General features: G+C 37.5%; 1 protein-coding gene across 1 annotated transcript in view; it reads right to left on the bottom strand.

Moving 5' to 3' along the window:
• The window catches only part of LOC116900137 (low-density lipoprotein receptor-related protein 1B-like), a 324,045-nt gene that overhangs the window by 218,230 nt on the left and 82,274 nt on the right, over nucleotides 1-23,541 (bottom strand). The window contains exon 4 of the mRNA XM_032901911.1: nucleotides 11,663-11,825. Within this exon, the coding sequence (XP_032757802.1) occupies nucleotides 11,663-11,825 (163 nt within the window). The remainder of the gene's footprint in view (nucleotides 1-11,662; nucleotides 11,826-23,541) is intronic.

The following is a 23,541-nucleotide window of genomic DNA, read 5'->3' as shown; positions in this document are numbered from 1 at the left end:
ATAAGATATTGTGGATTGCTTGTTGCTATGTATTGTAATGCCAAATACTGGCTGCCAAGATCAGGTTGCCTCAGGAATAATGTAATCCTCATGTTCACAGAGTAATGCTATGTATCCTAGCTCCTTAATCTACAACTTTGGTTAAATAAGGAAGTCTCTCATCAGAAGAGAGGCTGGGCTTTGGTTTCCAGGCTTGGGCTCTGAGGCAGAGCCCATGAGGATGAGAAGAGAGAGACAAAGAAAAGAGAAGATACCATGTGATAGGTGAATCATGAGAAGATGGCCATGAGCACTGGCCTGTTGGAGTAAGAGTGGCCCAAGAGGAACATGGCAAATTACAACTCAGAAATGTTGACAGAGAAGTAGACAAAATAGCTTAGAGGATTGATATCTGCCCACTTCTAGGGCTTTTAAGGCTAATTATAAATATAAAGGTTTTGAGTTTTTTACTTGGGAACCAAATAATCAAAGGTAGGGTAGAAACCCCCAATTAATTTATGCTACCACAATAAGATTTGATAAATGTATAGTCGTCCATATTCATCTGAGCAGTATCACACGAGGATTTCAGTGACACTATTTCCCTACTACTTTATCTGCTTAGTCATAATTCCTCCCTACTACTATACTCTGATAACCACCCATCTTTTCCAAAATGGCTTACAGCTTCTTCTTAGAAAAATTTGGCTACAAATTGTACGTATTTCTTAAAGATCTTTACAGAACTCATATGAATTTGTAACTGTTCTCTGCTAAGGAGTGCAATTATAGTGTGTACTTCAAGTTCCATTTCTTTCAGGGACACTATCTAGTCTTGTGTATCAATGCTGATATGCCAGAAGATTTCCATTCACCCTCCCCTTCAATTCCATATGGTCAGGATAACTCATTGTGGGAATACTTAGGTTATGGGTCTGGTATGCTAACATATACCCATGCTCCCAGGAACTGGGAGGCTACAGCATAAGAATTGTGAGCTCCGTGTCAAAGTCTAAACAGCATGTCCAAGCATCAAGGACTCTCTGGATTACAAAATAAGACTATTCTAAAGAATGCTTTGAAAAATATGTTGACTAAAGGATGATACTCTCAAGCTAGACGTTTGGCTGCAACATGCGGTGGTTTTTGTTTTTCCTTTTTTAAAACAAATCAAAATCAAGTAACTCACCTCTTTAGGTCTCCAGTATAAAAGAACATAAAGGAAAAGTAGAACTTATTTACTTTCTTAGACACCGGACAATCATTATAACAAAGAAATTGCTTAGAACAAATAAAATCTTCAGTCGCATTGATTAGTATAATATTCTTGCTATTTTTCTTTTTAATCTCCTCTCTGAATGTCCTTCAAAGAAAATTGGGCCAATGGGAAAGCAAAATTTACATCCAGATGTAGCACAAAGTACTAAAAGTCACAGTTATGTGCTGTGAAACTACTACCCGATGTTCCATATAAATGACAAAAACAGGTCAGTGTTTTACATAAATGATGTTATGGTCGCGGGATGAGCCGGGGCACTTAAAATTGTACATGGCAAGGTCTTCCCTTGCATCAGAAAATAGCTCACAGAGCACATATCAGATCACCGTATTTTTCATAAAAAATGAAAAAGGTAGAACAGGATGCCTTATACGGTATAATATTATAATATAAATACTGAAAACACTCTGCTGATCAATGAATAATATAATGTTCTTCTTAATTGAACTGTAATTTTATTACGTCCTGGAAAATGCCTCTACCCAGATACGCCACCTAAGAACTGTGAATTATAAGGGTTTAGAGCAAGAGGCTCTGAGCCTTTAATGTCACTGGTAAGACTACTTCAGGAAGGGATGATTTTGGTTTTAGTTAGTCATTTTTTTGCTTTCATTTAATTACAAAGTAATTGTTGTATGATCCATTCATAAGCATCGTTACTGATCTTCATTAATTTTAATGAAGTGAACTTAAAACTATTGCTTAAATCATGTAACATTAAATCAAATTATAAATAAAATTAGACTGCTAGTAATTTTTTTTTAGAAAAAATAATAGTCTAAAACTCAGGCACTGGTTAACAGTTTTCCATGTTAGGCAACCTTGAATTTATATGTTGCCAGACAGTTTCTTTTGGGACAGCTTATCTTGGCACATTATGAGCATATGAAGGTTGTGGGAGTAAGATGATCTAAATGAGACACACTTTACATCAAGTTCTCCCCCTTCGTATCTATAATTTTTCTTATCTTCAAGTTTTCAAGGTACTATGCTCAAGATTGAGACATCACTATTAAGCTCTGAAGCATCAATCCCTGTGGATTAAACTAGCAGCTTTCCTTTAAATTTTGTATGTGCCAAAAAAGCAAGGCTGTCATTCACTCAGTTTCCATAATAGTTTTGTTGAGGTGAATATCACCTTTGCCACCGTTATTGATGCAGTTGCCAGTACCATCTTTGTCTTCATCATCATCATTGCTACTGCCATACTTATCTAGCACCTGCAGGCCTCCTATAAAGGCATCAACATATCCATCAGAAAGAATGCAATTTAATCTCAAGCACTTCATATTCCACAGCACACAGTCGAGTGGTATCGGTTCCATATATTTCACCTCTATTTTTTCTGAAGGGTCTGAGCTTTATTTTTCCAATTATTTTCCTCTAATAGAAAATTCACTGGATTCAGATACCTATTTATAAGTTCTTATTTTCACCAACACCAACGGATGAATGCCTCGGTAGAAATTGATTTCACTTTCAGATCTACAAAAATATTCTGATGAGTCCACCAGCCTTAGTTATAAAATGTTCATTTACCTAAACGTGTAAAGTTGAAAGGACAAAGAAAGAAAATCTATGACTTATCTAGAGCCCAGGACGAGAACACTGCCCCCATTCATCAAGGGGATATGGTTCATCACAAACATATAAAGATCATCACACAGAAGGATCAGCACAGGAGAAACTGGAATAAGGGAAAATATGAACAAGAAAGAATATAACCAGGAACTAGTGACTCTCTAGTTTCCTTCAAAAAATACGTATAACTCATTTTCCATAGTCTTGTCCCAACAAGTTGGCCAGGCATAAGGCCTGACCAATTACCATTGTATCTGCCTATCTTTTATATTCTATAGGACATTATTTTGTTACATCTTCAATGTTAGTCATTTTATGTAGAGCAGCACAGGGTAGTGGTTTCAAATAATCTATCATTTGATTCACAGATTTCTATTCAAAAAATTAAACAGAAACAACTGAAACAAAGACTGTACATCACCTGGAGGTCCCGCACTTTGGTCTAACTGGAGTATATTCATCTTATGGGAAGATATGCATGTGCATATCTGGGAGCCAGAAGGTAAAATTCCAATGAACAAGTACTGTGCATAAACTATTCTTCTTTCTGTGAATTGTGTTGCAAGGATTACTGCTCATGAGAATGCTAGGAAACACTGACTCTCTCATGCATAACAAACACAGTTAATGTGTACCTTGAAACATAACTCACTTTAAATCATCAAATTAATAAGTTAGTGAATTCTTTTGTATACAACAAATAACATTGAGATAAAACTACAAATATTTTCATTCACAAGTATATGAATCAAACACCAACTCAGTTTACATGTTCTGTTGTTATTGTGTTAGACTCTTAAGATGGGGCCTGAACTGAACTCATAAAATCAACTAACAATGACAAATGTTAACTTTGTCATTAAGAAAAAGCATTAAGTTGTTTTGGATCTAACTGGGATTTTTTTGGAAGAGTTACTATTTAACTTAAGTACATAAGTCATTTGTGTAAAAATACCCTTATTTCACTAGTAAAAGATGCCAACAACCAGCTAACATCAATGTTTGACCGTTGTTTATGCATGGCAAAATAACATTGAGTTAAAACTACATTTACACCTCTTGCTTTTTCCCTAAAGTGAGGCCAGTTTCTCCATAATAAAACTATTTAGAGTATGGCTCAAGGGACAGTGGATTTGGTCCACTACTCTTCAAGTTTCAGCAGTCCAGCAGCACAAGACCTAGCTCAGAGTAAAAGTTTAAAGCTGCTTTCACTTCTTTTATAATTGAGCAAATTTTACAGCCTGATAAAACTGTAAGTTGATTTTATATATTAAAATGTGATAACGTGCAGGCAAAATGGTTATCATAGAGTTACTGTTTTCTTTTAAGTTTTGACTTTCTCTGTGTTATTTCATAAATTAAAATATGCTTGGGTTTTGAGATCTTTATTTTTTTACTTAAACCATTATTGACATGAGAAATTAAAAAAGAAAGAAAAGAAAGAAAGAAAGAAAGAGAAAACGAAAGAAAGAGGAAGAGTGCCTAGTATTTTTACATGATTCAAAATTTTGTGGAAACTATTTCTCTTAATGTCTATATGTCATACACAATTTTTTGTACCGCTAGTGTTACATGGACACTGTGCAACTCGTTTTGATTCTGTCATCATACCTAAGCACTATGGGGACTCATTCATATCCCACAATAGCAAGCCTGCTACCTTCCATCCAATTTCTGTTTCACAGAACTCCTAGTGGGAAACAACTAGAGAATATCTTAAACTATTTGAAACCACAAACACTTCTTCTTTACTATTAGCAAAGACTCATTTAGAATGTAATCTATTCTATGGCAAAGAGTGAAAAAGCTTTCAGGATTCTTAACAATCATTTTAAAAGTGAAACAAGGATGTATATACCATTACCAGTATTTGGAAATTCAGTTTCCCCAGAATGGTGAATCAATCAAACAAAGTAAAAACTACCATAATTTTCATAAAAGGTTTTAAAGGAAAAGTCGGGATAATAAATGTTATCGGTATGACATCATCCAGTGTTCTAGGTGTCACATAACATGCTAAAGACACACATAAATCTTAAATGTAGAAAATAAAATTCCAAAGAAAGCAATTATATCACTCTGACTAAAAGGAAATAAGGAGTTGAAACAAAATAATAACTTTTCACTTTTCAAACATGCTGAGCTAAGTAAAAGAAGACTGTTCAGTACTGGAGGGTACATGTTTAAAAAAATGAATTTAAAATGGCAGTTAGAACAGCTGAGTTTAGCTCTTCCTATGTGACCAGGCAGGCTTACCTGACCTGTTTTCTTTCCATGTAGCTGGCCTCCATCTGCTAAAGGCAAGGACCAGCAAACCCATCTAGATGGAGAGGTGTATCAGTTCAACCCAAGACAAAAGGGAAAGATAAGGTCAGGGACCCTTACACACTCAAGGAATAAACATAATGTACCACAGCCAGAGAAGCATTAGTGTGAGAATAATTTGGCCATCTCAGGGCCCTGTTGTGAGCAACCTTGATATAGAACACTTTGAATTAAGTTCCTAAGTAATTAACCCTAGGGCTCCCTGTTATCTATAACTTTAGGTAAAGTAAAAACAAAGCAAAACAAAAAAATAAACCAATCAAACAAACAAAAAAGTAACTCAACAACAATAACAAACTTTTTTTTTAATTTAAGCTATTACTGTTATTTCCTGATACTCCTCCTTTCTGAGTGGAACCATTATTTCGGCTGGGAATTCAGAAGCACTCCTGGGAGGCGAAGCAAACACTGAATAGGGTTAATTGAAACAGAGTTGTGAATCTAGTAATTTAGAGACAAGTTTAACAGACCTCCAAAACCTACACAAAAAAAGAAAGAATCGACAACAATATAGCAAGGAGGAATGGGGGACTTTCTTAACTCTTCCACAATGTCAACTTTATTTTTTCTGTTTTAATTAAATAGAATTACATTACTTTCCCACTCCCTCTTCCTCAAACCTTTCCCAGGTCCTCCCTCAGTCTCAATCTGGTATCTTTTTCTTTGCTTGTTTTTGCTACATACATATGTATGTGTATGAACACACACACACACACACACACACACACACAATACAGCCAGCAGCTGGGTCCAGTTTTTATTATTTGAGTATATAGGTTTTAAGGAACTTTTTAAATGAGGGATGAACAATAAACAGGACAGTTACATCAGCTAGGGTTACATTTTCAGCCAAGAGAGTGGGTCAGGAGAACTACCCTAAATTACCACCATGTCTCCAGGCTCATCACAATGTCACAGAAACACTGCAGTAGTATATAAAAAAAAAATGAGAAAGATGTATCACCCACCATTTAAAGAAAGGGCGAGAGAGTAAAGTAGACTTGTAAAGTGGTTAAATCTTCACAAGACTGATGGTAAAATCGTGTACAAAATTATATTATGGATTCACATGCTCCATTATGGAGGGACTCTATTCTCAATGTTTACTAATGATGAATTGGCCAGGTCTCTAGCAGTGGGCACCAGTTCTCAGGACTGTTAGTGATCTTAGCCAGGGTCTAAGATTGTTGTTTCTGAGGATTTGATAGCCTCTGAAACCAGACAGACAAAGGCCTATGGTTAGCTATGGCTGCCAGGACTCCAACCCTGTCTCTGTTAGGACAATACAGGAAAGGGGACATCCACTGAGTCATCCCAGAGCTGCAGGGATCACTCAGGCATGAGTTTATCCTCCTCTGGAGTGGATCCTAGCAGGTGAATGGGATGCAGGGCCAACAGTGTAGTTCGATGTTCTACGTTCGGGCCTGGACTGGGTGCATCAGAATTGCCAGATCTTCAGCTCTAAAGCAACACTACCCACGACTGCTACTTCTCCAGCATCAAGTACAATCATGATGGTGCAAGCTTCAGAGACTGGAGGTGTTCTATTTCCTGTCCTGCCACAAGGTGTGATCTTCAGCTGTCAAGACACTGCACACCTAGCACCTGCTGTATCAGCTTCCCTGAGTCTCCAAAGTAAACTTCAGTTGTCAAACCTCAAGCAAATGCTTTGCCAATCATTAGGGCACCAGGCCAATATGTAGATTGTTGGCTGCCAGGCTGTGTCCTTGCTCCTCCCTGCTACTTTCCAGTCTTCTGCTGTCTCTGTGGCCTCTTCATGTGTCCTCAAGAGCGCATACTACTAAGAATAACCACAGGAAAACAATGAAGGAATTAACATAGAGTTTCTCCCCAAAGACTTATACTGAGACAAGTAGCCTGCTTCTACAGTCTTAAGAAAGACCACAGATCAGTCAAAGCCATTCGCTTGACCCACTGCAGACACTCAGATAGGTGATTTGACATAATTGGAGGTTCAGCCTTGAATCAGTTATAATAGTACCAGTACAAGGGGAATGGAATCAAGTCAAGGGTAGTATCAGGGGTTCAATGGGGAGTGCTTCTTCAGTGGCTCAGAAGGTTCATCGAGGCTTGAGGCTACAAAAACTGTCAAAGAAACTGTCAAACACTCCTCATCAGTGCTGTCCCTTCAAGAACCAGGGCAGTCAGCTGCAGTCTTTGCATAGCTGGTTCAAAGCTTCCATGGCGTGTTCAAGGTGCTGGGACAGGCAGAATCTGCAGGTGCGCCAGCTTTTAGACAGATAGTTGTTTTGCTCAAGACACCTCGGGTAGCAGGGGAGAATTCTCAGAGCTGCTAATTAGGGAGTTGCTAGTGTCTGTGCTTATTTGCAGGAAGATGAAGCTCAGAAGCCGTGGTTACAATGTAAGCTCAGCATTAACACAATCATTTTCACAGTGCTTACAGGGAGGTGTTTTCTTCCTGCCAGTTTGTCTGAAGTGAACTTCTGAACTCTAAGCTTAGCTAGAATTACTATGCAGAAACACACACACACACACACACACACACACACACACACACACACTTTCACCTTCTTGGGAGGTTATACATTCAGTCAGGAATTTCAGAAAAGAAGTCTGAATCTCAGAATGGTAAGGCATCTTTCCTAGGATCCGAAGTAGTCTTGCCAAAGACGGGTAATACTGATATTTAGTTAATTCTTCATGAACTCAATTGCCAAAGGGGAGTGATTATATTCATCCGAGGAGGTAGCCGGATTAAACACAAACAAAGAAAAAAAGAAAATGAAGAAAATTAAAACCACAAACCCCTGGTATTCTCAGTTATTTCAGCTATACTATTGAAGAAACATACTGAAGAAACAGACCTTGCCCCTGCCCAGTTCATCCCCGTCAAAGTCTTTTGCCCTATTATACTGATACACAAATAGAAATTTAGTTCCCAAAAAGTAATATAAAAGTCACAAGTCTGGGGATTTTGTTTTTGTTGTTTTTTGTTTTGATTGGGTTGTGTTCATTTTGTGTTTTCAGTTTGAAGGCTCCTATGTTATTGTTTTGTAAATAATCAGTACTTTTGGGTGCTTTTTCTTGTTAATATTTCTTAATAAGTTTTGGTTTCTTTGCCAGTTTGAGAAGGAGATAGGGGAGGGAAGGAGAGAGGGAGGAGAGAGAGAGAGAGAGAGAGAGGGAGAGAGAGAGAGAGAGAGAGAGAGAGAGAGATGCCTTGGGTTGGGCATATGGAGAGGTCAGAGGATCTGGGATTTGTTGGGGAGGCACGATTAGAATATATAGTATAAGAAATTGTTCCCAATAAAAGAAGAAAAAAGTGAAACAATTATCTTTCATATACAACCTACAGTAGAAAGAAATTATCAAACTCTTTTTATCCTATGTAAGACTTATTGCTTAATAAAACTTAAGGTAAAAGTACTTATGATTGCAGCAATGCATGGTAATTCCTCCTCGCAATTATCCTGGCTATGGCTGCTCTGCCTTCCCCTCCAATGCCCCAAATCCACCTCGTTTCAATTCCTAGGAGAGATCTTATTTGTTTCTTAATTATCGATATCTTTTCATAAATAAATGTCACTACAAGAAATAAACCCTTGAGAAGACAGTTCGGCAGAAGGAATCTGATGGAAATGAAATGGGGTCTGTGATGGGTTAAGATGTAGTTCTGAAGCATTAAACAAGCAGAATCCGAGTGGTCACAAGTGACTGGCTATTTTCTATGTTGGTTGCATGACCTCTGTGCCATCTTCTAACTCTAATGGTTCCTCAGCAATAGGTCATTTCAAATGAGTCATTGCAAGGAAATATTGCTGAAATTTTGAAAAGAGGAGGAAAGCCTTGAGAAATATCTCTGAAAAATAGCCTGAAATAGTAAGTTCAAACAAGTAATTAAAAATCAAAGACAATATACAATCATTAAAAACATATCTTTGGCATATTTGTTGTGATTGGCTCCAGGCATAATGGGAGTCCATACATTAGTGCCCTGTATCCAAACCTTAAAGAACTTAAATGAACAGAGAATAAAATTTGAAAGCTAATGCTACAAATCTTGGAATGGCTGTGAGATGCAAATCAGAAAGAGAGGAGAAGAGTCAAGTCACAGACATTTCCAAAAAATGGTGTTCCTTATGTCCTCTGGGGTGTAAGGATATTCCCATTGTCTTCCAAGCCTCTTCAGGTCAGGACGTGAGAATCTGGTAAAATGACTGATATACTCTGATATTCTGCGATGATCTCTGAACAATTAGAACATTCTGAGGGAAAGGCATATTTCCCAGAACATTTAGAAATAAGGAAAACGTTAATAGAGTAATATTTCTCTATTCATAGCTCACAAATAAAGCAAGTCCTACTGGGGAGGTTTTTCTTTTTTCTTTTTTCCCAAGATGCATTGTGCTTTCATCCAGATGGCTATTTACATACAAGCAGAACAGAGCTGAAGTGTTCAGCTGTACACTGTATCTACTCACACACTAGCAGAGCGGTTCTTGCCTTGATATCTGTGATCCTGACGGAAAAACTGAGTAAGAGTCAGAACATACCAAAAAAAAAAAAAAAGAAAAAAAAGAAAAAGAAAAGAAAAAAATACCAGACCACCTGTACCGCCTATTGTGACAAATGGCACACAGCAAAATTACATTTAAGCATTTGCCCGGCCCCAAGGAACCCATCAGAGAATGTGTGCAAACGGTATGGGGCTTTCTACATCTAATTCTGTTGACAAAATGACAAAATATGGCTCCTTCTCGTAATGACAGGGAGAAATAAGTTGACTGCAAACATAAAATATGCTGTTACTCGGAGTGAGAGATGACATTCATATTATGTTACATTTCAGTTGGCAGCTTTATTGAAAAGAGTCACGTGCTCTCTGTTTTCAGGAAAGGCGACGAATGTGGTGAGTAGAAAGGAGGAAGGCAGCAGGGTCACCTCTGAACATTTCGACAGGCAAGGCTATCTGAGGGCCAATCGGAGCTTGGGGAAAACTTGCAGGCACCCACATTTCTAAAAAGGATGCCAAACGAATACTGAGACCACGCGCGCAAATCTCAAGCCTTTCTTACTACCCTCCTCCAACCACCCAAACAAATCCGTTTAAACACAGCTTTTACTAATGCCTTTTGAAGCATCGCTGCAGTCAAGTAACCATCTGCTGCAAACACAAACAGTGCCTCATTCAAGAGTTATGTCACACAGGCTTCCTCGCGAAGTTCTTACGTGCAAGCTGTTCTTGTCAAAACCAGAACCATTGCGATGATGCATCTTAATATTCAATCAGACTTTAAGTAAAGAGTGACAAAAGTCCACATATGGGTGACAGCTGCTGCTTCCGTAAATATTTTCCCCTTTATTGAATGGAGGCTTATGGCAGTTTCGGATAAGTTCCCTAAGACAGTTCAGCCGAACTGCCTGAGGACTATGGAAATGACAATCAGAAGAAAATTCCAGTTTTCCAATCTGCTACAATTTACATATTCAACACCAACAGTCCTTTCGACTTAAGCGGCACTCGATCACACGGATTCCAGTCTCCTTGCCTCACGCTGGTGAGCAGGTGAATTTGGGAACTGCCTGAACCTCTTTGTTATTCCTCTTTCTATTCTGCTGTCATGTTTGTAAACTACGGGAATTGTTTCTACGTAGAATTTCCCAATGAATGAACAAAGTCCATAGGAATTCAAATATCTGTGATCATAGTTTTAAGAAGCAAGAAAATATTTGCAAAAGGTTAATGATTCTATTATTTAAAGGGGGCTGGAGAGATGGCTCAGTGGTGAAGAGCTCTGACTGCTCTTCCAGAGGTCCTGAGTTCAATTCCCAGCAACCACATGGTGGCTCACAACCATCTGTAATGGGATCTGATGTCCTCTACTGGTGGGTCTGAAGTCAGCAACTGTGTACCCACATACATGAAATAAGTAAATATCTTTAAAAAAAAAAGTATGTCTTTTAAGGGCTGTTTTAAAATCAATGAAGTGAATCACAAATTAAAAAAAAAACTAAAATATATAAATGGATTTTGTTGCATTCACTAATATAATATTATTAGCCATAAATATTAATATTTACTTAAAAATAGTCTGAACACAAAGATATCCTTAATGTTGGAGTACCCTTGAACCTATATTGTATTTTGTTTATAAATACTAAATGCTATGGTTATTCAAGTCAATAAAGACTGTGTCTTTCAAGGAGCCTTTCTGAAATGTGCTACCTCCATAGTTCCTTGTAAATCTTCAAAAATTCTATATCTTTAACCTGATACTACTACACTGAGGTTCTTTCGAGACCACAAGCAGTTAGGGTAAAGGTAAGGTTGTTGGTGTAGTAGTCTAGGTCTGTGGTATCTTTCAGGTATAGTCCCTTTGTCTCCCTGCAATGCTGGTCAACACTTCTTTTTAAATAATATTAAAGTCTTATTTTCTACAAACCCTTATGTCATACTTTGATCCACTTTTAATAAGAATATTTTCAGACTAGGCATGCTGAAGGTGATGTTCTTACCCTGCGATGGGATCTGCTGCTATGGCCTTAGGATTGTGAAGCTCCAGTTCAATCAGGGTGACACACACAGAGCCATTGAAATTACAAACAAAGATCCGGTCACTGACATGGTCCACGAAGTAGATATTTCTGGTAAGCCAGTCAATTGCCATTTGTTCCACATCTGAAATAAAATACATGTGCAGAGTAACTCAGTCATCTTATAAAATCTTTGACTCTAGAGAATGTGACTAATACAATGGTGAATAACAGAGACCCACAAGTGCTCAAAGAGACAGAGAATAAGAGTTTATGCAGTGTTCTTATCTACAATGGTCATCTATTTCAGCCCCTTCAAGGTTCAGAAATCATTGCAAAAGAGGGTAGAATGATTTTTAAGAGTCAGGCAGCAATTCCTTAAAAGGGGAACAACAATACCCTTGGCAGGGAATAGGGAGGCAAAGATTAAAACAGAGGCTTAGAAGGAACACCCATTCAGAGCCTGCCCCACATGTGGCCCATACATATACAGCTACCAAACTAGATAAGATGGATGAAGCAAAGAAGTGCAGGCCAACAGGAACCAGATGTAGATCTCTCCTGAGAGACACAGCCAGAATACAGCAAATACATAGGCGAATGCCAGCAGCAAACCACTGAACTGAGAACGGGACCCCTGTTGAAGGAATCAGAGAAAGAACTGGAAGAGCTTGAAGGGGCTCGAGACCTCATATGAACACCAATGCCAATGACTAAGCCACTACCCAAAGACTATACATGGACTGACCCTGGGCTCCAACCTCATAGGTAGCAATGAATAGCCTAGTAAGAGCACCAGGGGAAGGGGAAGCCCTTGGTCCTGCTAAGACTGAACCCCCAGTGAACGTGATTGTTGGGGGGAGGGCGGTAATGGGGGGAGGATGGGGAGGGGAACACCCATACGGAAGAGGAGGGAGAGGGGTGTTGGCCCGGAAACCGGGAAAGGGAATAATAATCGAAAGGCAAGTAAGAAATACTAAAGTTAATTAAAAAAAAAAAAAAGAATCAGGCAGCAAACTAATTGTTGCTGAGCATGACATGGCTATTGGTCAATGAGTTCAGAGAAACTGTATTAAGACCAATGGAGCCCAGATCCCAGTATAGATGGGACAGGCACTAATAAAAACCCATCATAATCTCTAGGGCTATTGGAAAATTATGGCTCCCTCATAAGGCAAATAAGTTTCTGGATGTGGCTCCTAAGAGGGTACCTATGTTCTAGTAGATGGTACTACGCACATGAGCATACAAGCAGCCCTAAGCAGACTCATAGGGTTGAAAGGCACACTACAGCAGAGAGGGAGAGGAAGGGAGATTTAGTGATAAATTGGGGGATAGAGGAAGGGGGATGGGTTTGATCAAAACAGGTTATGTGCATATCTATAGGTCTCAAATAATACAAATGAAAATAAAATGGAAAATATGTAGAAATTATAATAAAAGAAAGCTTTATGATATTCTTACCTAAAGACAAGGACCTAGCATTTTATAATAAAACTAAGGAGAGGTGACAGATTGCTTCAGTGGCAGGCTTAGGCACTGAACAAAAGAAAAAGGTGTAATCAAGGATTCCTTTGCCCTATATTCTAATACCATGTTATACAATGAGGAGGAAACTACTTAATAACTGCACTATCTAATGATGAAGTCACCATCTTTATTAATATTTAGCTTTTATATCTGGTATAATGAAACATTATTGTATTACATTTTAATTAATTCCATTTCAAATTAAAATAATACTGATTGCTAACACATACACTGGACACATGAGCCACATTAAGGTATATGTGTTTTATTTGAATCTTTTCTATTTTATACCTTTATCAGCCTTATACTGTAGTTTGTAATGTAGTTTTACATAGGAGTATAAATCCGTAGTGTGCAATTTATATTAGAGGAAAATCATCACAATGACACATTATAACTATGAGATATTAAATTCTTAACATTTATTCCACAATGCTCTTGTTAATATTTTTAAATACTCAAAAATTAATTGAATTAAAAATGAGCTGGAAATGTTGCTCAGTTTATAGAATGGTTGTCTTTCAGGAAAAAGGTTCTGCATTCAATGCACTACATTACATAATCCAGGGATTATAATAATAGCACTGGATGGGTAGGGGCAGGAGGATGAGAAGTTTAAGACCATTCCCAGCTGTAGAGCAAGTTAAGGCCATCTTAGGTACATGAGAACCTTTTATATTTCTTCTTACCCTGCCAACCCTTAAAATCCCAACATAATGAAAAGTACTTATGATTACTAAGTTCTCCTACTGCTTCTAGACTACTAGTACTGCTTTGGTTCCTTCAATAATTCTATAAATAAAACTTGGACTCATCTTCAGTTAAGGCTTCCATGCTTTTAACTCTTTTTTTTTTTTCTTTTCTTTTTTTTCTGTGCTTGGGACCGATCCCAGGGCCTTGCGGTTGCTACGCAAGCTGTCTTCCTCTAAGCTAAATCCCCAACCCCACTTTTAACTCTTATTGATTACTGCCATCCTACTTAGGATTCAGGAAACATTCCAGGGCCCCAGCAATGGCTTGCTAATATCACAGAACCAAATCCCATGAATATTTTATTTGCTTGTGTATATCATACACTTCTTTGGTAAACAGTAATTAATCTATATACCAAACAGTAAGAAAATTAGCGATTGACAGTAAAAAAAGAATAGCAATAGCAGTAACATGAAATAGCATAAAATCTATGAGAATAGTACCTCAATTTCTGTATGTAAAAATATCTTGTACTCGTTTGAAACATGTTGGGCACAGTGACTTAAAACTGTGGAAAGTTGAACAATAAGATAAGAAGGACCTGGTAGGGGCTGGGGATTTGGCTCGGTGGGAGAGCACTTGCCTAACAAGCTCAAGGCCCTGGGTTTGGTCCCCAACTCCAAAAAAAAAAAAAAAAAAAAAAAAGAAGGGCCTGGTAGAGTTTTCAATACTCCCTCCCTTAGACTTCATCTGTATCAGTGATCAATTGACTACTTTGTATGGTATGATTCAATGCATACGGCAGTACTGTGTCCAATCATGGTTGTCAACTTGACATAGCTGGGGAGAAAGAGCCTCAGTTGAATAATTTCCATCAAATTGGCCTATCAGCATATCTACGATTCATTTTCCTGATTCCTGATTGATTCGGGGCTGCCCCGCCCACTGTGATGTGGTAACCCTAAGCAGTTGGGTTGGAGCTGTACAGGAAGTGAGGCTGAACATGAATCTAGAAGCCAGCCAGTAGCAGCATGTTTCCGTGGGTCTTCTCTCTGCTTCTGTTTGAGTTTCTACATTGGCTTTACTCAGTGATAGAGTGTGGTTTCTATTTCAATCTCCTGTGAGTCTCTCAGCGGTGAACTGTAATCTGTAAGGAAAACCCGCTTCAAGTTGCTATAGGTTATTTCACATTTGATATTTATTGCTGAATGAATTTGAGGAACGAGAGGGCTTTCTGCCACACAGCGACTGAGGAAGGTTAAAGGATGCCAAAGGAAGAGGTGCAATATCTATTCTTAGTGGAACGAATCATCTGTGCTCCCAAGAAAGAATCCTCTTTGAAGCTCCTCATTGCTAGGCTTCCTGAACGTTACTGTCTTCAGTGCACAGATCTGTCCATCATGTCTTTCTATAACTGTCTTTGCCCCATAGACCTAATATAAAAACACTCGTGCTTTCAGTTCCTTTAATAGCTTCTCTGTCATTGAAACGGATTTGTCTGCTTTTCTATTGTGATTCTCTCTTTTGTTGTTCAAATTTGCATATGTTTTTATCATGGAGAAATTTAGCAACATAGAAAAAAAAAAGAGAGAGGCCTTCATTGACACAGATTCCCAGAAAAAAATTATACTTATATTACACATTCTACAGAGATGAGTAACTGATGAGAATGTCAATTATTGTCAGAGTCCAATATTACAGGTCCAGAGCCAAATTATCTTAGGTTATCTTCACCTCTACAAAGTAATTTATTGCCCACTTCCCATTTGATTAATGTCTGTATAACTAACAGATAAATCCCTTTAGATGTGTACAGCCATAGCCTCCACCAACTCAAAACTCTGAAAGTGATGAGTAGCATCAGTCGCTGTGATGATCTGCATAGACTCAGCTCAGGGGGTGTCGCTATTAGAACATATGGCCTTGTTGGAGGAAGTGTGTCACTGTGGGGGCGGGCTTTGAGACCCTCCTCCTAGCTGCCTGAGGATGCCCAGTCTGTTCCCGGCTTCCTTCATTTTTTTTTTTTTTTTTTCGGAGCTGGGGACCGAACCCAGGGCCTTGCGGTTGCTAGGCAAGCGCTCTACCACTGAGCTAAATCCCCAACCCTCCGGCTTCCTTCAGATGAAAATGTAGAACTCTCAGCTCTCTCTGCAGCAGGCCTGCCTGGATTCTGCCATGTTCCAACCTTGATGATAACGAACTGAGTCTCTGAACCTGTAAGCCAGGCCCAATTAAATGTTGTCATTTATAAGACTTGCCTTGATCAAGGTGTCTGTTCACAGCAGTAAAACCCTAACCAAAACAGTGGCCTCCAGCAAGAATTGTTTCATTTTGCTGCAATCTGGCTACTGTCTATTTCCACAAATGGATTTGAAAAGTACCCTAATTTTAAATACATTTGTTCCGTCATGATAAAATTCCACAAAAGTATAAGTGTATTGTAACATGGTATTTGGGACAATTTAGATTTGTGTTCCTGGGGTATGGCCATTCATATTTTGCTATAAAATAATCTCGCCCTTTCTGCATTTGAAGTATGAGCTATAGATTTTGTATTTCTGCCTTCCCCACTAAGAGCCTTCTTCTGTAGTCTGACATTTTCCTACATTATGCTCCAGTATTCTTCCTCAAAATTGGCTACTTCAGTGAATGATATTCTCTCAGTACAGAAACTAAAACTGACATACTAGAGTTATTCTTCACAATGGTGATCACCAGAAACATAAAAGAGACAGCAGGAATTGTGTGGTAATTTCTACCATGTCCTACAAGGATAAGCACAAAATAGATATTACAAGTCACTGGACACAAATTTGCAACCCATCAGTAACAGTCTGACTCACATAATACAGATTTTATACAACAATAAACATTTAAGTATTTCCTATGCTACCAGAAACCTTGCTTTCCCTTAGTTAGTCTAACACTCAGGATATTAAAAAGTTTCAATTATTTTTCTGTCTCAAGAAATCTAGAGCAGGAGGCTTTGCTGCTATTCAGAGCAGGCTTGCAGTATTCTATCAGTTACAGTTCAGCACCCACCATTTCCACAGCCATTTCAGATACTTTGATTAGAGATCCAGGACGTGCCATTCTCATTCATCCATCTATCCCTTATGCTGGAAAGCTGTTGGCTTCAGTACATGCCACTATAATTTTAGACAAAAGAGTTGTGGCATGGCAAAATTCACACCTGTCAGTCCTTCATCATCTCCCAAAGATTCTTTTCAATGAAAAAAACAGTGAGATCTCAAAGAAAACATCTAATTAGCAGAATGCTTAGCAATTGTGAGAATTGGTTAGTTTCTTTTACTATGTCTGGAATTTCCTTCTGTCTTTAGTGTAATTCGTATTTAAATCATAGCGTTTCAGCAATTAGACATAGTCTTTAGGCAAGCAAGTTAGTAAATAGAAAGGTACAGGGAATATGAACAACCAGAAGATGCCAAACTGTAGTGGGCTTTGAGCTAAAAGAGAGAAATAAGGGCTCAAAAACAATATCTTCTCCAGCTCATTGCTTTGGCCCTCCCAATTACACAAAAATGAGACAGAGAGATAGAACCCCTTTTTTTTGCCCAGGGCAGAAATCATAAGGACAAAGCTTTCTTTCTAAGGTAATCATAAATAGATAGGGGAGTGGTGTTATTCTGTTTCAGTTAAAACATTTGAAAGACAACCTGAAAATATTGTTCAAACATTCTACATCTTTTAATATAGATACTAGTTATAAAGAAATTCTCTGACTTTCCTTTTTTAATACTAGGTCATAAGACCGTTGCTCCAGAGTTCTGTCTCCAGTTGGGAGGAAGGAATATTACAAAGAGAGGTCAAGGAGACTCTTGACAGATGCCTCTCCCAGTACAATTGTAGTATCCTCTGTTGTATAAGTCTAAGTCAATATTAAATTGAGGAGCACAGAAGCAAATAATTTAGAAGTATGCTATCCCTATGTCTCCCTTTGGTGTTGTTTGAGGCAAAGGCTTGATGACCAAACTTGTTTAGCCTTCTAAATTCTGGGATTGGAGGTATGTGCCACCAAATCCATATCATTAAAATTTCTAAAAATTCTCATTTCATAGAGAGTTGATTAAATATATTTGTGTCGAGATATGAAAAACAAAAATGGATGAAGATTCTATTTCAATTTAAGAAACCTTGGGACAACAAACACAGATGTGGAAATAGGGGAAAAAACTCCATAAACACTGCTAATAGGGATAAAAATTTGAATATTTCTGTGAAAATTCCTCAAGAAAATAAAGACAGACAGACAAACAGATAGAGACAGAGAAACTACCACATGACTCAGCTTTATAATATCAGAGAATGTGCTCAATGAAGTACGAGTCAGTAAAACGAAGCAGTCACTGCACCTCTGTGCCTACGGCAGTGCCATTCACTCAAGCCATCAGCATAGATCCTGTCCTGCGACAGGATTGTGAGATCGGTATTTAAACACAACAGAGTAGTCTCCATTTCCCGCCATCAAAAGAACAACATCATATTTGATGCAAATGTTTAGACTCAGAATTGCCATAGGAAGGGAAATTAGCAAGACTCAGGAAGGTAAAATTATGATTTCTTTTTTCTCATGGGTAGAACTCAGTGAACTCAGGGAAAGGTTGGAAAGAGAAAGTAAAGAGGTGTTAACACAAGACCCATGATATAATTAGATAATATTTCCTATGAACCTCACCTGAATGTTCAAAATAAGGACGCTAATAAAAACAAATTTGAAATATTGTTTTGCTTTTCTCTTGCTACCTTATGCTTTGTTACAAAAAATGTCTACTTTGAACTTTAATATGGATTTGAAGTTACCACATGTTCCTCTTCTCTTCCTCTGATGGCAGCTTTGTAGGTGTGAGACAGCGAATAGCACATGACAAAAGCAGATAGATTCAAGTTCTTAAGACAGTAACTATTGCTTATTAAATGTCATCGCGAACGCCTCACATTCTCAATCCTACTAGCTCCAAAGTCATGAATACTGATACAACTAGAAACACTTCAGAATTTAAGGCTAAACTAGAGGAATTTAAGAATAAAATAATCATGAGACTGTTGATATTCCTGCAAATTAATAAAAGATAAATTCCTAAGCTGTTACACCTGACCAGACTAGGCACTCCTAAGCTGTTAAAAGTAACCAGAATTGGGTTCTGGAAACCTAACGTTGTTCATCTGGAAAAGAAGGATACATTCTTAACTATCTAATCTTTCACTTCAGATTCTCTATGTACAGCCACCAAACCCAAACAATATTGCAGATATCAAGAAGTGCATTCCGACAGGAGCCTAATAAAGCTGTTTGCTGAGAGGCTCGGCTAGAGCATGACAAATACAGAGGCAGATGCTTGCAGTCCACCATTGAACTGAGAATGGGGTTCCCAATGGACAAGTTAGAGAAAGAATTGAAGGAGCTGAAGGAGTTTACAACACCATAAGAACAATACCAACCAACCAGAGCTCCCAGGGACTAAACCGCCATCCAAAGAGGACACATGGACAGGCCTATGGAAGAAAGGATGGCCTTGTTGGGCACCAAAGGGAGGAGAAGCCTTTGGTCCTGACAAAGCTGTACCCTCCAGCACAGGGGAATGTCAGGGCAGGAAGGGATAGGTGGTTGAGTAAAGGAAAGGGGATAACATTGAAATGTAAATAAAAAATATTCGATAAAAAATGTAATATTTTGCTGTTGTTGTTTGTTTGTTTGTTTTTCTGAACACTACTCCACTGCAATATCTCAAACTTATTACAAGATGATATTTACATAAAATGGAACTCTAATCTACTAGAGGCAATCTCTGATTGTGTAGGTTAGGATGTATTCTCAAAACAGAAACATGGTTTGAAACCCTGCCGAAGACCTGCAACCCAATCTTCCTATACCATTTCAATCTTCTGTCCCCTATACACCTACAAAACCAGCAGAAGAGGTAGAGGAAAGGAACATTTAGTAACTTCAAATGAATCTTATAGTTTAAAGTAGACATTTTTGTAACAAAGCAAAAGAAAAGCAATTTTTAAAAAAATTTGAATTTTGTTTTTATTAGAGTCTATATTTTGAACATGCATGTGAAGTTCATAGAAAATATTATCAAAGTTTATCATGGGCCTTGTGTTACACCCCTTTACCCTCTCTTTCCAACCTTTCCCTGAGTCCACTGGGGTTACCCATGAGAAAAAAAGAAAACATCACCTATACTTTGGTCCATTCCTATAAGCCCTTTACATGAACAAAACTTTCCCTTCATCTTTACAAAAAAGTAGTAGTTTGAAATTTCTCAGTAGCATTTCTCAACCCAAAATTATTTCCCTTTCCAATTACATTTTTGATTGTAATGTGATAGAAGGTAGGGTTTCTAGGTTCAGGGAAAGAGGATGCAAATTTCCCAGCACAGCACTTTTCATTAAGCACAGTTTTTCAAGTGATGAGCCTTTCAATAAGTAATGGAAAAAATTTCTACTATCTTGTAGCTATCTAGAAAATTAAAGTATAAGTTCACAACAGTAAGTGAAGTTAGACACTTTTCTTAGATCTCAGAGGAGAAAGAAAGACCACTGACACTACTAGATATAGTGAGCCATGTTTCTTCTCTCTAAAGTGTACACCTCAGTTCATGGTTCATACACACTGATCCTGCCATATAAAGGACATGGTATACCATTCCACAAACAGCACTGGATTAATTAACATACCAGTGCTCCCACACATAGCATTAGTCCTCATCTGCAGTGTAACTCAGGAATAGAACTTCCATTAAGCACACATGTTTAAATAACCATGTCCTAGATGATTTTTTTTGTCAAGTAGACAAAAAATTATCTGGGCAAAGGAAACTTAGTTGAGAAAATACCTCCTTTTGATTGCCTTCAGACCAGTCTGTAGGTCATATTCTTTATTGATAATTGATGTGAGATGGCACAGATTGCTATGGGAAGTGTCATCTATGGGAAGTGGTCCTGAGTGGCATGAGAAAGACCAAGGACCATGGGAAACACGCCAGTAAGCAATGCTCCTCAGTGGTGTCTACAAATGCCCTTCACCCTTTCTTGCTTTGCTGCTAGGTAGACATGATTTATTTGCTTTGTTTCATTCTAAAAGTAAAATCTTTTTCTGGTTTTCTATTTTATTCTTTGTTTGCAAAGGTGGTCTAGCATTAGTTGCCTTTTACACGTTATTCCAGGTTACCTAGAGTACTCCTTGTGCTCGGATTAAGTTTTACTTTCTGACATCACAGAGACAACACCCTTATGTCTGGTACACAGGTGGTAGGTAGGCAGATGAATTTTGACTAATTTAAGCATTTAAATGCTTCCCAAGCCACAGTAGTTCCTGCATTCCATCCCCTTCTCTTTCCCTTCTCATCTGTCATCTGTTCTTCTCCTATTTTTTTGTCTAATTTCTTCTTCTGTTACGTTGTGCTTCCTCGAAGCTTGGGAACACATTATTAAGTCTAAATCAGTTCTCTGTCTCCAGAATTATAGAAGTGATTTGAAGATATTAGAAGATAGATAATTTTTCCAGAAACATATTCAGTCATTCATTTTTAGTTTGCTAAAGCCAAAGAAAACTCATTAGAGTACTTTAACATAACTGTTTGAGAATAAAGACAAGATACCACCTACTATCTAATAAGATGCCTGTGGCATTTTACAGAACAAAGTTTTATATGTTTTATTATATTTGTCTAATTTGTTCTTTCATCAGCTAAAGATCAGCCCAAGTCATCCTTGATATGATTCTGATATTGGTAATTTGTATTTTTTAACTGTCAAAAATTATTATAAACTTTGCTATTTGGTTTGACAATAGCTGAACAGGTCTACCTACTTTCTGAAACTGATGGTAAGTTTCAATAAAAGTATTTTCAAATTTGAAAAAAAATAATAAAGGACTACAGAAAGCAATGTGAAACTTAAAATTTGCATGAACAAAATTATAACCATGCTTTGAAATTGAAGACAATTCCCCCATGCATAAAAGGCAAGCTTCAAGCTTAAACATGCATCATTTTTGATGGGTATCAGTCATATATAGCATCATCATCTCAACATCCTATTAATTATGTATTATTTATTAAGGTTAGCAATTTAATAGTATATTTGGTACAGATTAGATATAAAATTAAGAAAAGAGGAGTAATGTTGTGATAATTCAACACTGATAAAAATGATGCATTAACTTCCTATGATATAATAATGTATATTATATACTACCTTAATTATGTGTATGTGACATAAACACTTTAAAAGTGAAACATGGTGTTATGAATTAAACTATATGTTCTTCAAATTTTTCTTTTATGACCTCAATACTCACTTTTTCAATAACTGATTACCTTTGGAGGAACAGTCTTTAAAGAGGTAATTAGTGAAAATGAGTTTACTAGTTTTGGGTTCCAATCAAAGATGACTTTCAGACTTCTATAAAAAGGGTTGGTGAAAGAGAGAGTCAGCAGAAATTTCCATGTGGAAGAATAGTTGGTGAAGACACTGTGTGGACATGCTAGCATTTACTAAGCCCAGATGCCCTGGAGGAATTCCATTTGTGATCATTAGGTTTATGGATCTTTCCAGATTTCATATCCATTGTTTGCACCATAAATAGTCTTCTATTTTGACTAATGTATCAAGTTAATAAAATTAATCCCCTACTGTTTGATAGCGTAATCCCTCCTTTAAAATTATTGAGAACAAAAGAAAATCTTTATTAGGTAACTCATAAAAGAGATATTAATATAGCATATCGATGACCCTGTAGACTATTGTCAAATACTTAATTAAGATCTAATATATTCCTCTGGGAAAGAAATAGTTGATTCATTATTTAAATTGGAATATAAGCCCTATTCATAATGATATTAACTTATAGATTGATAAATCAGAAAGACTTTCCAGCAGACAGAAAAACCTAAAGTTCATACTTCCATCATCTCTGATGGGCATTCATTATGTATTTGGTGGTTTGAATAACAATGACCCACCCCATAGGCTCCTATATTTGAGTACTTAGTGATCAGAGAGTGACATTACTTAGAAGGACTAGGAATTGTTTCTTTCTTGGAATAGGTGGGTCCTTGGAGGAAATGTGTCTCAGCAAGAGGGCTTTGAGGTTTTAGAAGCCCAAGTCAGACCCATAGGCTTTTTGCTTAGAAATCTGGATGTAGAGCTCTCACTCCTTCTCCAGAACCACGTCTGCCTGTGTTGTAATGCTTGCTGCCAAAATGACAATGGCTTAAACCTCTGAAGCTGTACACCAGCCCCAATTAAATACTTTCCTTTAAAAGATTGGATACATTAACAATTAGTAACATCTATGAGGATGGTTGTTCTCAAGTGAAGGAAATGAGGGCAACCACTACATTATATAAATGTATAAAATCATAACATACTTAATATGTTACATAATTTAATTTTGCTTGAAAACAACATAAACAATTTTTTATAAACACTCCCTGTGTTATCCTATTACTAGTAAAGTATGATTTAGAAAATGCTCATGCATTAAATCAAGAATCTAAATTTAGGAGTTGCGTATGGTAGCTAGCATGTACTAAGTGTTACACAGATATCACTTATGTCCCAGATAGAACTAAAAATCTCCACTTTAGTTTACAGTAGAATGTTTTAGA

This window comes from Rattus rattus, chromosome 5, assembly GCF_011064425.1.
Source record: "Rattus rattus isolate New Zealand chromosome 5, Rrattus_CSIRO_v1, whole genome shotgun sequence".
Lineage (NCBI taxonomy): Eukaryota > Metazoa > Chordata > Mammalia > Rodentia > Muridae > Rattus > Rattus rattus.
The sequence above is the reverse complement of the archived record's forward strand: the minus strand, read 5'-3'. Positions and strand labels throughout refer to the sequence as shown.